The sequence below is a fragment of the Capricornis sumatraensis genome, chromosome X (genome assembly GCF_032405125.1).
Source record: "Capricornis sumatraensis isolate serow.1 chromosome X, serow.2, whole genome shotgun sequence".
Taxonomy (NCBI): Eukaryota; Metazoa; Chordata; class Mammalia; order Artiodactyla; family Bovidae; genus Capricornis; species Capricornis sumatraensis.
Genome location: NC_091092.1, coordinates 61,567,183 through 61,583,934, shown reverse-complemented (window position 1 = coordinate 61,583,934; position 16,752 = coordinate 61,567,183). Strand labels below are relative to the sequence as shown.

Below are 16,752 nucleotides of genomic sequence, written 5' to 3'. Positions count from 1 at the left end.
TTGCAACTGGCTCAGTCTATTACGGTAGGGAATATGAGGGAAAGAAAGAGAGGCAAAAAAAAAAAAAAAAAAGGACAAAGGAACAGGCAGAAGCCCTTGCAATGGCTATGAAAACCGTTTGTAAACAGCCTGATAAAAATGCCCAGAGGGACCCAGGTGAAAATGGATGAGCTTGCTATTACTGTGGAAAGGAGGGTCACCTCAAGCGGAATTGCCCTCAGGCATCTAAGCTGCCCCCGGCTCCATGTCCGGTCTGCAAAGGACCACACTGGAAGAGAGACTGCCCTCAGAGGCGTAGGTTTCAGGGGTCGGGCTCTCAAGACAAACAGGACTAAAGGTGTCCTGGGGTCCCCACACAAGCTCCCATCCTAATTACATCTGAAGAACCCCGGATATTAATAACTGTGGAGGTCCAATCCTTCGATTTCCTTTTAGATACTGGGGCAACTTACTCCGTGCTTACTGAAGCCCCTGGCCCACTTTCTTCCTGATCCGCTTCCGTAAGGGGACTGTCTGGATGAGCCAAAAGGTATTACTTCAGTTATTCTTTAAGCTATAACTGAGACTCTGTGCTATTTTCACATGAGTTTTTGATCGTGCCAGAGTCTCCCTCACCCCTTTTGGGGAGGAATATACTGAGCAAAGTCCATGCCTCTGTTTTCATGAATATGGAGCCTTCCCTTTCTCTCCCTTTAATTGAACAAAATGTAAATCCTAGAGTATAGGCTGAAGGAAAATCTGTGGGTTGAGCACAAAATGCTATTCCTGTAGTTGTCAAGCTCAAAGACCCACACTTATTTCCACATAAGAAGCAGTATCCACTGAAACCTGAGGTTAAGGAAGGGTTAAAACCCATCATCGAAAATTTAAAGGAACAAGGACTATTAATTCCTTGTAACAGTCCATGCAACACTCCTATTTTGGGTATAAAAAATCAAATGGTAAATGGAAACTAGTTCAAGATTTATGAATAATAAATGAGGTTGTAGTTCCTTTACATCCCGTGATGCCTAATCCTTACACTGTATTGTCTAAAATTCCTGAATGAGCCAAATATTTCTCAGTAATTGATTTGAAAGATGCCTTCTATTCAGTGCCTTTGGCAGAGGAAAGTCAATTTCTATTTGCCTTTGAGGACCCTACACAGCTAGTTTCTCAGTTAACCTGGAAAGTTTTGCCCCAGGGATTTTGTGACAGTTTTCACTTATTTGGATAAAGTTTGTCACGGGATCTACAAAACTTGAATAGCTCCGAAGCAGTGGTGTTACAACATGTAGATGATATTCTGCTCAGTGCTGAGACAGAGGAAGCTTGTTCACGAGCCTCAGAAGACTTCTTAAACTTTCTGGCAGGCTGCGGTTACAAGGCATCAAGAGAAAAGGCTCAGCTTTGTCAACAATCTGTTAGATATCTGGGCCTAATCATATCAGAAGGGACTAGAGCCATAGGCCCCGAGAGAATTAAGCCTATACTAAATCATCCCCTACCTATGACTTTAAGACAATTGAGAGGATTTTTGGGAATCACAGGTTACTGTCACATTTAGATTCTGGGTTATGGGGAATTTGCCCAGCCTTTATATAAACTTATAGCTGAAACTCAGCAGGCTCAAACCGACAAACTGGTTTGGTCTCCAGATACTCAAAAGGCTTTTAAGGTTTTTCAGACTGCTCTCCTGCAAGCTCCAGCTCTGAGCTTGCCCACAGGGTCAGAATTTAATTTGTTTGTCACTGAAAGAAAAGGTGTGGCCTTGGGAGTTTTGACACAATCTCGAGGGCCTCACCAGCAACCTATTGCTTATCTAAACACAGAATTAGATGTAATTTCACGTGGGTGGCCCCACTGCCTAAGAGTAATTGGGGCAGCGGCTTTATTAGCACCTGAAGCTTTAAAAATAATTAATGGACGAAACCTTACTGTACTGACTTCTCATGATGTGAGTGGGATCTTAAATTCTAAGGTTAATATGTGGATGGCAGACAGTAGGCTTATTAAATATCAGTCATTGTTGTTAGAAGGACCAGTAACTAAGCTTAAAGTTTGTGGAAATTTAAATCCTGCCACTTTCCTTCCTGAGAAGGAAAATGAAACACCTGATCACGATTGTTCCCAATTTCTAACTTTAAACTATGCAGCTCGGGAAGATCTAGTGGATACCCCATTAGACAGTCCTGACATGGAAATATTTACTCATGGCAGTTCTTTTGTTCGGGATGGAAAGCATAAAGCAGGTTACACTGTGGTGATGGCTGAACGGGTTTTAGAAGCAAAATCTCTCCCCCAGGGAACCAGTGCTCAGTTAGTGGAGCTTATGGCTCTGACCCAAGCTCTAGAGTTAAGCAAAGGGCAGCAGGTAAATATCTACACTGATTCTAAGTGTGCTTATTTGACTTTACATGCTCATGCTGCAGTATGGAAAGAAAGACAGTTTATTTATTTATTTAAATTGTATTATTCTTGTTGCTATTTTATTCTTTTTTTTTTTTTTTGCTGTGCCTTGCAGCATGTGGGATCTTTGTTCCCCCACCAGGAATTGAACACATGCCCCCTGCATTGGAAGCACAGAATCTTAACCACTGGACTGCCAGGGAAGTCCCAGAAAGACAGTTTAAAACAGCAACAGGAGAACCTATTAAACATTTCAGAGAGATCAAGAGACTTTTAACTGCTATATATTGTCCTAAAGAAGTAGCTGTTATGCATTGCAAAGGACACAACAGAGATGGGAGTAAAGCAGCTGAAGGCTAACAAACACATGAAAAGATGTTCAACATCACTCATTATTAGAGAAATGCAAATCAAGACCACAATGAGGTATCACTTCACACCAGTCAGAATGGCTGTGATCCAAAAGTCTGCAAGCAACAAATGCTGGAGAGGGTGTGGAGAAAAGGGAACCCTCTTGCACTGTTGGTGGGAATGCAAACTAGTACAGCCACTATAGAGAACAGTGTGGAGATTCCTTAAAAAATTGCAAATAGAACTGCCTTATGACCCAGCAATCCCACTGCTGGGCATTCACACTGAGGAAACCAGAATTGAAAGAGACACATGTACCCCAATGTTCACCGCAGCACTGTTTATAATAGCCAGGACATGGAAACAACCTAGATGTCCATCATCAGATGAATGGATAAGAAAGCTGTGGTACATATACACAATGGAGTATTACTCAGCTGTTAAAAAGAATTCATTTGAATCAGTTCTGATGAGATGGATGAAACTGGAGCCGATTATACAGAGTGAAGTAAGCCAGAAAGAAAAACACCAATACAGTATGCTAACACATATATATGGAATTTAGAAAGATGGTAATGATGACCCTGTATGCAAGACAGCAAAAGAGACACAGATGTGGAGAGCAGACTTTTGGACTCTGAGGGAGAGGGAGAGGGTGGGATGATTTGGGAGAATGGCATTGAAACATGTATACTAGCATGTAAGAAATGAATCGCCAGTTTATGTTTGATGCAGGATACAGGATGCTTGGGGCTGGTGCACGGGGATGATCCAGAGAGATGATATGGGGTGGGAGGTGGGAGGGGGGTTCATGTTTGGGAACTCATGTACACCCGTGGTGGATTCATGTCAATGTATGGCAAAACCAATACAGTATTGTAAAGTAAAATAAAGTAAAAATAAAAATTTAAAAAAAAAAGAAAAAAAAGAAAAAGAAAAGACCCTGATGCTGGGAAAGATTGAAGGCGGGAGAAGAAGGGGACAACAGAGGATGAGATCTTTGGATGGCATTACTGACTCAATGGACATGAGTTTGAGTAAACTCTGGGAGTTGGTGATGCACAGGGAAGCCTGGCGTGCTGTAGTCCATGGGTTCACAGTCGGACACGACTGAGTGACTGAACTGAACTGAACTTGAACAATACAGGTTTGAAACATGTGGGGCCAAGTGGCTTCTTTTTTTTTTTTTTCCAGTAAATATGTACCACACTGGTAAACCCAGCTTGGTTGGAGCTACAGAGGCAGAACTGAAGAGGAGACTCTAAAGTTAAATGTGGATTTTCAACTGTGCTTGGGTTAGCACCCCAATCCCTGCATTGTTGGAGGGTCAACTGTATATATGGAGTATTTATCTCCTATCTGATCAATGATAAAAGTCTCTAGTATATTCCAGTAAACTTTTTTTTTCTTTAAAAAAGAAAATAATAAAGCAGCTGAAGGTAATCAGCTGGCTGACTGTCAAGCCAGAAAAGCGGCACTGCATGAAACCCCTTCACTACAGACGCATTTGGTCTGGACAGGTCCTGTGGGACAGGAAAAACCACAATATACTGAGGAAGAATTAGAAAGATATGAGAAAAGAGGAGCAAAGATTACTGATAAAGGATGGTTACAGTCTGAGGATGGACGATTAATAATTCTTGAAAATGCTCAATGGAAAATTCTTAAGGGTTTTCATTTGGGTGAAGAGAGTGCTTACCAGATGGCTTCTCGTTTGTTTGAAGGTAAAAATGTAATGAAAACTTTAACAAACATTATCAAAAGGTGTGAGGTTTGTCAGAAAAATAACCCAAAGACTGAAAAGCTAGCAAAATCTGAATTACAACGAAGTGGGAAGTATCCTGGAGAGGACTGGGAAATTGATTTTACTCATATGCCAAAAGCTAATGGGTATTCTTGCTTACAAGTTTGGGTGGATACTTTTACTGGATGGATTGAGGCTTTTCCCTGTCATAGTGAACAGGCTAAGGAGGTTATAAAGATTTTAATCCATGAAATTATCCCCAGGTTTTGGCTGCCACAGAGCCTTCAGAGTGACAATGGCTCCGCCTTTAAAGCTGCTGTAACTCAGGTGGTGTCTAAGGCTCTAGAAATAGAATATCACTTACACTGTTCCTGGAGACCCCAATCCTCAGGAAAGGTTGAAAAAGCTAATGACATTATCAAAAGACATCTGTGCAAATTAACTCAAGAGACGCAGGACAATTAAAGTCCTACCCATAGCTTTAATGAGGGCTCGAACTGCCCCCCAAAAGGAGGGACTGTCCCCCTTTGAATGTATTTATGGAAGGTCTTTCTTATGCACAGACATTGTTATAGACCCAGAAGCCTTGAAATTAACTAGTTATGTAACTTAGCTCTCAGCTTTTCAACATGTATTAACTGAACTCTGGGAGACAACTCTTGACCCAGCCTCTGAGTCAAGCAAGCCTCTATTTGAGCCAGGAACTGAGGTCCTCATAAAAACACTGGGGTCTGGGGACCCATCCCTTGAACCCCTCTGGGAAGGCCCTTACCAGGTTATTCTTTCTTCTCCCACAGCTGTAAAAGTGCCAGAAATTGATTCGTGGGTACATCACACTCGAGTTAAGAGGTGGCACCCTGACCAGAACTAAGTGACTTCATTTTATGTCTTTACTTTCTATGCTCTGACTTTGTACTTTCCAGATGGGCCTGATAATCTATGTGAGCCTACTTCTGCTGACCCCAGAAGTCCTGAGTCTGCCGTTTGATCCTCAAGACAATGCCTTCCTGGCCTGGGCTCATTCCTATGCTGAGTTCCACATTCAAGCTAACTGCTGTGTCTTTGGAGTGCTCCCCTCTTCATCAGTGAAAGGCTTCCCGTAGTGGACATCTCCACAAGGAAAAGACTTTCTCAGAGTCTGCAAATACCTTCAACAACAATCGCATGTGATGCCTCTTAAACTGATGACATTTAACCACCTTAAGATAGACTGATGTAACTATGGACATAATATGACTTTTAATTTTAACTTGTTTTAATGACTATTTTGCCTTGCATTTGTAACTGTGTAATTGGATTTGTTTCTAGTTGCATGAAGGCTTTAAGGTACAAATGGTTGTCCAAGCTCCTACGAGTGCCACAGCCCCTTCCAAATATTACTTGGGGCCCCTGGATCAGAGACCCTCAATATGAGGGTTAGGAGAATATGTTGCCTCACCAGTTTAGGGACAATGCCCCTTATCAGCTCGGAAGCAGTTATGGAATGAAAACAATTCCCCTTTCCCCTGGCAACATAATTCTCCTAAAAGAAAAGGGGGGAATGAGAGTCATTTCCTAAGCAGGTTGATAATAAGTCTAGGGGTCCCCAAGGAGAGAGGGGTCTGGAATTCTCAAGGAGGAAGAAAGGACAAACTTTTTTTGTCCCTCTACATTCCTTAGGATTATATAACAATAATGTATCCTGCTTGAAGACAGTCTCTGGAAAAAACCTTCTGGCTAGTCCTGTTATCTTAAGCTGTAAATTATGGGAGTAGGTCTAGTGAGGTCTTTACAACCACCAGACATTCTTTTGATTCACTGTAATAACTAATTAGAGAGTATATAACTCCATGGCTAACACTAGCAAGGGGGTACTCTTTCGGCCCCCTTCTGATGCCTATGTCAGAAGCTTTCTCTATCTCCTTTATACTTTAATAAAACTTTATTACACAAAAACTCTGAGTGATCAAGCCTCATCTCTGGCCCCAGATTGAATTCTTCTCCTCCGGAGGCCAAGAATCCCAGCGTCTTTTCATGGTTCAGCAACAACCTTTCATCATGGTATCAAGTTCCATCACTTCATGGCAAATAGATGGGGAAAAAGTGGAAACAGTGGTAGATTTTATTTTCGTGGGCTCCAAAATCACTGCAGATGGCAACTGCAGCCACAAAATTAAGAGACACTTGCTCCTTGGAAGAAAAGCTATGACAAACCTAGACAGCTTATTAAAAAACAGAGACATCACTTTGCGAACAAAGGTCCCTAAGTAATCATGCATGGATGTGAAAGTTGGACCATAAAGAAGGTGGAGTGCTGAAAAATTGATGCTTTTGAACTGTGGTATTGGAGAAGACTCTTGAGAGTCCCTTGGACAGCAAGATCAAACCAATCAATCCTAAAGGAAATAAACCCTGGATATTCATTGGAAGGACTGATGCTGAAGCTGAAGCTCCAGTATTTTGGCCACCTTCTGTGAAGAGCTGACTCATTGGAAAAGACACTGATGCTGGGATAGATTGACGGCAGGAAGAGAAGGGGATGACAGAGGATGACATGGTTGGATGGCATCACTGACTCAGTAGACATGAGTTTGAGCAAGCTCCAGGAGTTGGTGATGGACAGGGAAACCTGGAGTGCTGCAGTCCATGGGATCACAAAGAGTCAGACTCGACTGAGTGAGTGAACAACAACATGTCTCCTATTTTCTTGTTCATTTCCTGTATAGCTGTCCTATCTATTAAAGAAAGTTTAGTATCAGTTCAGTTGCTAAGTCTTGTCCAACTCTTTGTGACCCTGTGGACTGCAGTGCACTTGGCCTCCCTGTCCATCACCAACTCCCGGAGTTTACCCAAACTCATGTCCATTGAGTCAGTGATGTCATCCAACAATCTCATCCTCTGTAATCCCCTTCTCCTCCTGCCCCCAATCCCTCCCAGCATCAGGGTCTTTTCAAATGAGTCAGTTCTTCACATCAGGTGGCCAAAGTATTGGAGTTTCAGCTTCAACATCAGTCCTTCCAATAGTCTTCAAATATTATTATACAACTATTTCTCACATCAATTCTATCAGTTTTTGCCTCATATATTTTGTATTTTTGTTTTGTGTTGCATACATATTTATAATAAGAATGACTGACTTTTTTGTCATTATGAAATGTTTCTCTTTATCTCTAGGAACTTTTGCTTTGAAGTCTGTTGTATCTGATATTAGTATAGCCACTTCAGCTTTCTTGTGGTTGCTGTTATCATGATATATCTATTTTCATATTTTTACTTTAAATCAATTTGTATTGTGGAACATTAAGTACATCTCCTGTAGACAGCATATAGCTGTATTATGTTATTTTAGCCAATCTCACAATCTTTGCTTTTTTTTTTTTTTTACTAGATTGCTATTATTCTAACCACTGCTATAGTTGATTTACATTTGCTCTTTTCTTCTTTTTTATATATCTTATGGGATTTTTTGCTCCTTTATTACCTTTTTTGCATTAAGTGAATATTTTATAATGTAGCATTATAAGTTTGAAAAATGATTTTTTAAAATATATTTTTGAGTTTTTTTTTTTTTTTAGTGGTTGCTCTAGGGTTTGCCAAATACATCTTGGTTTACCAGAATCACCTTCAGATCTATACTACCTTATTCCACATATATACATATATATTCTATGTAATATATAGAAACATTATTCCTATATAGCTCTATCCCATTTCTCCTCTTTAATGATACTGCTAATATACCTATTATGTCTATTAATATTACAAATCCAAAAATACATTGTAATAATTATTGCCTTGCCAACTGTAGTCATTTCTGTAACTCAGTATAGCTTGACTCCTACCCACTTCTTTTACATTGCTTTTGGGAAATATATTACCTTTTATATTACAAACCCAACAGTACACCATATACATGCTATTGTATGTATTTTACATATTATTATATGTATTATTTTATACATTTAAAAAATCAGTTCACAGAAAAGAACAAAAGTTTACAATTATGCTGTCTTTTATAATTATATAAACACCTTTCCTGGTGCTGTTTTGTGTGTGTATGTGTGTTTGAATTGCCATCTGCAGTCACTTGCTTTCAGCTTGAAGAACTTCCATCAGTATTTCTTGTAAGGCAGGTCTGCTAGCATCAAATTCACTCAGTGCTTGTTTGTTTACTTTGTAAATGTCTTTATTTGCTTTCCTTTTTTGAAAGATAGATTTGCTGAATATGGGGTTGCTGGTTTACATTTTTTACTTTATCACATTGAATATGTTATCCCAATGCATTGTTTCCTCCAGAAGCTGACTGTTAATCTTATTGGAGTTCCCTTTTAAGAGATAAATCTTTTTTTTTTTCTTGTTACATTCAAGATTTTCTCTATGACTTTTATTATTTCTTTGACTTTCAGAACTTTTACTATGATGCATCTGTTTGGGAATCTCATTATCTTTATCCTACTAGAAGTTCATTGAGTTTCTTGGATGTGTAGGTTATTGGTTTTCAATAAATTTAGGGAGTGTTCTGATATTTCTTTGGATATTTTTTCTACTATTTTCTCTCTCTCTTCTCATTACTCCTATGTTGGTACACTTTATGGTGTCCTACATTTCTCAGAGACTGTTCAATTTTCTTCATTCTTTATCTGTCCTATTTTCCACTCGCATAATCTCTATCAATCTGTCTTCAAGTCTGCTAGTTCTTTCTTCTTCTAGTTGAAATTTGCTGAGCCCTTCTAGTGAATTACTTATTTCAGTTATTGTACTTTTCAACTCCAGAATTTCCTTTTGGTTCTTCCTATCTTGTATGGATATTCTATATTTGATATAACATTGCCTCCATATCTTTTATTTTTTAAACAATGCTTTCCTTTAGTTTTGTGAACATATTTGTAAGGATGACTTTGAAGTCTTTTTCTATTAAATCTGACATCTACTTGCTATTTCAGGCAGTTTGCATTGCCTACTTTTTCCTTCCAGTGTATGAACCATATTTTCTTCTTTGTATGTCTCATAATTTTTTTTGTTGGAGGCTAGCCATTTTAGATAATATATTGTAGTAACTCTTGAGTATTGGTCCATTACCCACCCCAGGGTTGGTTATTGTTTATTTAGTGACTAGGTGGATTATACCAGTAAAGTCTATACCTACGCTCCCCCACCCTTGCCCCACACATTGTTAAGACTCTGACCTATTACCCTGGAATGACAGTGATATTGACAGGATTCTCTTTGCTTGACCACATCCAGCTGTTAAAAGTCCATGAATTGCCAGCTGCTTACTTACTCTATTGTTTTCATCAAAGCCTTGGGAGCATAAATTGTTCTTCAAAGGAATTCAACCAAATTGTGGCTTCTTTGAATAGTTTCTGAGTTCATGCTTGATATTTGTTCTGATCCCAGGAAGGCTCATAACTGGCTAAGTCTGCAGTTTCATTAAATCCACAAGTTTCACTGTCTTTTCACTGCGACCTCCATTGTTCTTGAGACTGTCCTTAGGTTTGAATTTCTCCATGGTCTGTTGTAATAAAATCAGTTCCTCTGGGAAGAGATTAGGAGCTATCTGGTTTTTTTTGGTCTGTGCCTCCTTTTGGGTAAAATCTGTGAGCCATGGCTCTGGAACTGGGGTTGGGGACAATGGAAAACTTCTGAGTGACACTCGTGCTCTAGGACTTGAACATCTGGAAGGGAGCATCTGCCTGAAGTGGAACCACTGACTCATGAGCCAGAGAAAACATGATCAGGACCGCAGTGTTCTCAAACCATCACACCCAAGGTGCACCCTCTGTCTGGTAAGTGGGAACCGAGTGGAAGAAGGGAACTTTAACTTCTCCACCACACTTGCCTGGGACTCAGCCTCATCGGCACACAGCTGGGGGTCAGGATGAGATATAATGACATACTGCTCCTCCAAGGAAGAAAGCCCTCTGACTACAAGTCAAAGGAAGAGAAAGTGATTGCAATCTGAATCAGAGCACTGAGTCTGGGTAGGGGGCAGGTGGGAAGGGAGGGAGTGTCCTTGGTTCAAATATGACAGATTTTTGCTTTTTAAATAAAATTTTTATAGATTTTGATATATGTTTCTTCATTTGCTGTTTGCAGGAGACATTCATTTCACATATTCTAAAAGCTTAAAATCTCACTAAGAAATTGTAACATATTACTCTTTTGAAAAATATACTGTGACTTGTTTACAGACTTTCACTTCTTTCCGTTGGCAACTACTGGGCCCAGTCTCAAGTATGCTCATCAGTAGAGTCTTTTTTCTTCAGAGTTAAAAAAACACCCCACAAAAAGCAAGTCTGCTAAGAATAGTTCAAGATATTATTGATATATTCTGAATTCTTTCTAGGTTGAGAATATTTAGCCAAAGAACTGCATTAAAAAATATTGGCATTGTCTTTTCTTTTTCCTTGAATACGTTTGTTAATCATTTGAAGTATAGTCGAACTCAACTGTTCATTTTCATTTAGTTTTAGAATTATTGTTCTATCGTTGGTTTTATATTTTAATATGAAACCATTAACATGATTACAAAAGTCAATATTATTAAAAATAAACAAAAACTTTGCCCTTTCACCCCTTGTAGCCAACCAATTTTGTTTCTGGCTTACCTTTCTGTTTCTTCAATAGAAACAAGCATATATATATATATATATATATATATATATATAATTGAGGGACAAAGGATCAAAATCCCAATGAAAAAAATGTGTAAAATAATAAAGTGAATCTATTTTAGAAATATTAGCTATTATTCTGCATTATATGTAGTAAATATTTTCTCCCAGTTTGCTGTCTTTTTACTTTGTTTATGGTGTTTTTTTAACCATGTAAAAGTTTTTTATTTTAAAAAGTTTAATTAAGTCAAATTTACCAATTTTTAATTACATCTGGTTTTAAATTGTAGTTAGAAAGTATTTCTCTTCACTAAGGCAACAGAAGAATTTACTAATGTTTTCTCCTGATGCTTACATGGTTTTATTTTTTAATATTTAGACCCCTATACATTTGGAGTTTATTTTTGTGTATGGAGTGAGATATGAATCTACTTAATTTTTTAATAAATAGCTTTTCAGTTGTCTTAGAACCATTTATTAAAATGTCCATCATTTCTGTAGAGATTTGAGATGCTATCTTTGTCTTAAACTAAACTTTATGTATATCTGGGTCTACTTTTTGACATGCTATTCACTTCACAGGTGTGTTTGTCTATTGCTACACCACTACCCCACTGTTTTACCTAAAGATGCCTTATTGTATATTTTATTTTTTATAATTGAAGTTGGATTTGTGAAGCATTAAAAAAAATTACTGTCTTGGGTCTTAGTTGCAGCATGTTGAATCTTTCATTGCGGCAGGAGGGCTTAGTTGCCCCTTGGCATGTGGGATCTTAGTTTCCCAAGCAGGGTTTTTACCCACGTCCCCTGCATTTTGGGGCAGATTCTAAACCAATGGGCTACCAGGGAAGTCCTGATTGTATATTTTAATATCTTATCAGACTACTTTTCCCTTATAGTTTTTCCTCTTTAGTGATTTCCTGGCTATTCTTTTAAAAAATATTTATGTTTATTTGCTTGGCTATACCAAGTGTTAGTTGTAGCACATGGGATCTTAGATCTTCACTGAGGCATGGTGTGGTATGTGGGACTAATTCTCTGACCAAGGATCACATCTGGGTCCCCTAAACTGGGAGCTCAGAGTCTTAGCCACTGGACCACCAGGAAGTCCCTGGGTATGCTTTCTTGTTTTTTAACAGATTGATTCTGTTGTTTTCCTTTCTCTGGATAAGTCGAACACTGCTTGTATATCCAATACCAGCATCTTTGGGAATCCCTTCCCCCACCTACTCTAAGCAAGCCTCTAAGGAGGTTTTCCCTTCTGCCCAAACCCAAATGCTCTCATCAGGAACACTCCATAATCCATTCGTAAGCATTCTTGTCCCAAGGACTGTAAGGGAGGCAGCCAGGGCTGAGTGTCGCCAAAAAAGCAAACACACAAGGGAGCATGCACCCTCACTACCTTGGCAATAAGTGGGACTGGGCTTTCAGGGCTTGGGAGGACCCTGCCTGGTAGTCACGTGAGAGCACAGGAGGGGTGCCTGCATCTGTCTCCAATGGGCTCCCCTATACTTGCCTAGCCACTGCTTCCACACTGCTGAAATAGAGGTACAAAAAATACCCTAAAAGTCTGACCCATTTGGGGGCACTTATCTCATACATTCCACATATTCCCCCTCTCCACCAAATCTGCAAAAGCAAGATCGATTCCCAAACTGAGTGCTTAAATCTCACCCCAAAAGATTACTGCTGTCTACAACCTCAGCCTCAAGGATGCATTTTCCCAAACTGAATGGCTGAGAATGAGAATATATTCTAAAGAGTTCTTGTCATCACACTTAACACTCAAGAAAATTTGAGAAAACAGCTAAGTCAGTTTGCATGTATCATTTGGACCAGAAATATAGTGTTTAAAAACGGAACACCATCCTGCTTTTGGGGACCAACGGCACAGTCTGGCATATATGTGATCACGCTAGACCAAAGAAGCATGTTGATTTTATATATTTGAGTTAAAGGAAGATTTGTAGAAAGATCCATACTACAAGTAAAACCTGCCAGTGTCGATTACCCAGACCTCTTGGAACAACTGCAACTGAAAACTCCAATGAATATCTGACACCTTTGCGCCGGAGCTCACCCCACCCTCACCCCTACTCCCAGGCCCACCCCTTTGGCACCGAGAACACACACACTGCAGCTAAGGACCACATCGCAAATGATCTCTGTAGATTCATAGGCAGTGTCCATTTCGAGTAAACGAATCCACCTCGGATCTAAAAGGAAACTATCTGTTTGTGCTCCTATCTTCTGACAGCTAGATAGAATTCCCATTTTACAGAGCTCAATCTAAACCACAAGTCAGGAATGTCAGAAAGGCTTTATCATATATTGAGGGCTGTAGTGACAACCGCGGAGGACTGAATACAACGATTCCAACGAATACTACGTATGAGGCACATCAAAGAAAGGAGGAAATGGGCGATCATGCAAGCAGACATCGGAATATGATAAGAAATCAGTGTCACCATGAAAAGATCATGCAGCTAGAGTTCTGAGCCAGAGCTATTCAAATAAATCCTGTGTGAAACAAGGATGTGGGGAAAGGGAAGCCTTGGCAGGGTGGGGGGAGAGTTGGGTGAAAGGGACCCAAGGGATTCTCAAGTTTATATTGAAATTTCTGGTGAGGTGAGCTGTGTCCTCCGATTTGATTATATGTTGTTGTTGTTGTTTTTTCTGTCACTGTCATGGAAACAAGGTGACTTTAGTCAACTACATTCCTCCGGTGGCAAGACAAGTAAGATGCACTGCAGAGGCAGAAGCGCCAGGATCAAGATCTTTCATGCTCCCGCAAACGCGCAGGCCGGTGCCTGAGTTTCAGGAACAGGCACAGCGTGGCTGGGTTCCTCTCAGGGATTCATCAGATCCCCTGGCCCGACGGGGAGACAGTTTCCTGAAGAACGAGGTGCAGGAGGTGGTTTTGCTCGGCGCTCAGTAGGGGCCACATCTCTACCTGCAGCAACTTGACGGCCTCCGTGTCCTTCTCGTGTGTGGCCATGACCAAGGACTGAAGCAGCAGGAAAAGCTCCTCGGGCAGCGGGCCGCTGCTGTCCTGCCCGTGGCCGTCGAAAGCCTCCCAGGCATACTTCTCCAGGGTGTGCGCGTGCTCTGGCAGGAGCTTGGCGGGCGGCGGCTGCAGGAGCAGAAGCAGCAGCACGCGGGACACCTCGCAGCGGACCAGCACGTCGGCGAAGGCACCCAGCGTGGCCGGGGCGGCGGTGGCTGGCGGCCCAGCGCTGGACGGGAGCGGCGGGGCGAGGGCCGCGGGGGCGGCGGACTGCGGCCCGGGCGGTGGGGGCGGCGGCGGCAGGGGCTGTGGCGGGGGGCCGCCAAACTCCCGCGCCAGGCGCTGCATGTGCGTGAAGAGTGCCAGCGCGCTGCTGTAATCCCGCGCCAGCAGCTGGCAGGACGCGGCGTGGCCGAGCGCCTGCAGGGCGGCCAGGGGCAGCTGGGGCAGCTGCAGCTGCGCGGCGCGCTGGAAGTGGCCGGCGGCGGCGGCCGGCTGGCCCAGGTCGCGCAGGGCGGCCGCCAGCTCGAGGCAGAGCGCGGCGGCTGCGGCCGGCTGCCCGAGCTCCAGGTGCAGGCGCACGGCAGCGCCCAGCGCGGCTGCAGCGGCCTGTAGAGCCTCCCCGGCGGTGGCGGGGCAGGCCAGGCGCTGGCGCGCGTCGCGCTCCTGCCGCAGAAAGAGGCGCGCGGCCTCGGTCAGCGCCAGCGCCTCGCCGGGCCCGTGGAAGAGCGCCTGTTGGCAGCGCGCCACCGCCAGCTGGCACCAGGCCGCGTACGGCAGGCACTCCTGGGCGCGCAACTCACGGCCGAGTTGTGCGAACTGCTCGCCGGCCTCCGCCACGTTCGGCTTCCGCAGGAACCGCTTCTTGAGCTTGTTGGACACCTGGCGGTAGCGCGCCAGGAAATCTCCCGGTTCGGGGCCTGGGCCCGCGCCACCGCCCAGGCCGGCCGCGGAAGCCGCCATCTTCGCCTCCCCGGCTCTTCCAGGCGCGCTGACGCAACCGGGCGGCGACAAGGCGACGTGCTCTGCGTCCGGCTCGGGCCCACAGCGCGACCGCGCCGGCGCGGCCGCCCAGACGCTCCCGTCGCCGGGGTGATACGCAAAAGAGCGGGCGCGGAGGCGGAGCCATGATTGGCTGCCGGCGCCATATGCAAATCGGGGGTCCTGCGCCGGCCTTAGGTGGGAGCCCGCTGTTGCTAGGTGACAGCTTGCTTCCGCAGGTTGCCAATCAGGGCATCTCCTGGCATCTCTAAAGGCACACGACCAAAAAGTCAACTGGTGACCCCGCGTGACCCTGATTACGATTTTGCATAATTGCGGGTTGTGTCCCGCCCACCCCAGTCCCCATTCCGCCGCAGTCTTGCGGTGTAGGCCCCTGCCCCCATGGGTATCTAGGCCCCTGCCCCCATCCCTGCATTGCACGCTGTCCACCATCCCTGCATCGCACGCCGTGAGGCGGTTGGTCACTTTGGCACCTTCACTCTGCCACGATGCCGTCCCCTCGGTCTTGAACGTCACCACCAGGACCCCGGTCCCTCTGGGGACTTGGCCTGGCTCCTACTTGCTCAGAGCCAACGGGGGAGCCTTCTTTTCCCCGGCCTCCCCCCGAGACCCCTCTCCATCGCACCCTCGCCACAGCCAGCCTCTCACCGGGGTCACCACATGTGCTGTCACCGTGGGCGACCGCTCCTCTCTGCCTGCCATCCTCGACTCCACCCGTACCCACAACACTCCCCCTCCACTCTAGCCAGACGCCCGACCCCTACTTCTCCAAGGAGGGGTGTCCCACCACCACCTCCCAGGCCAAGTGACTGAAGCACACACAGGGATGTCTTGAAACACTTTGATTGATTCGACAAGACTGGGCCTGAGGCACCGGGCTGTGTGGTCGGTCAGTGAGCAGACCTGCCGCCCGACAGCTGGGGGGAGGGCCGGTCTGGGAGTTGGGCACACGGGACCTGGAACCCAGGACCCACGACCCAGGGTTGAGCAGCTAGTGCCGGGCTGGGGCCACCAAGGAGATGGGTGTCATCCCAAAAGAGCCGTTGAGCAGAGCTTTGTGGTGGACCACCATGCCCGCCAGCTCTGGGGGTGATGCGCCTCTGACCCGCTGTTCTGGGCCTCGTTGCCTGCCAGCTCCAGGACCTTGGCAGTCAGATGCTGCATAATGGCTGCTAGGAAGATGGGTGTGGACGAGCTCAGGCACTGGGTGTAGTGGCCTTCCAGCAGGAGGCGCTCCATGTGGCTCATGGAGGACAGCTCGGCACGGGCGGTGCGGGAGCGGCGACCAGACGACCTTCGACGGCCCCTTTCCCTGGGCATGCTGACCGTTGAGCCCGCTTTCTCCGAGGCCTTGCTTTGCAGTACAATGGGATGAGGTGTGATGGGATGAGATGCGGTGAGATGAGATGCGGTGGGATGAGATGCGGTGAGATGAGATGTGGTGGGATGAGTCAGATGGTCCCAACCTCTCAAGACAACTGGTACTCTCAGACCTCTACTCCGTATCCTAGCAACCACGAGCCGGCCCCTAATTGGTCGGGGCACACGCTGTGTGACAGGCAGACCCCCCTGAGATCACTGCTTTCCCATGCCTCCCCACCCCACCCCCACCTCCGCAGGCCTGAACCTGGAAAGAAATGGCGCTGGCAGGATCCTGCTCACCCTGC

General features: G+C 44.4%; 1 protein-coding gene and 1 pseudogene across 1 annotated transcript; both read right to left on the bottom strand.

Annotated features, from left to right (window-relative positions):
- Positions 1 to 13,327: 13,327 nt before the first annotated feature.
- LOC138071241 (40-kDa huntingtin-associated protein-like) lies at positions 13,328 to 15,046 on the bottom strand. The gene has a single exon (XM_068962741.1). It carries the CDS (start codon positions 15,044 to 15,046, stop codon positions 13,937 to 13,939), a length of 1,110 nt encoding a protein of 369 aa, XP_068818842.1. The 3' UTR covers positions 13,328 to 13,936.
- Positions 15,047 to 16,076: 1,030 nt separating this feature from the next.
- LOC138070694 (histone H2A-Bbd type 2/3-like) lies at positions 16,077 to 16,405 on the bottom strand (annotated as a pseudogene).
- Positions 16,406 to 16,752: the final 347 nt, after the last annotated feature.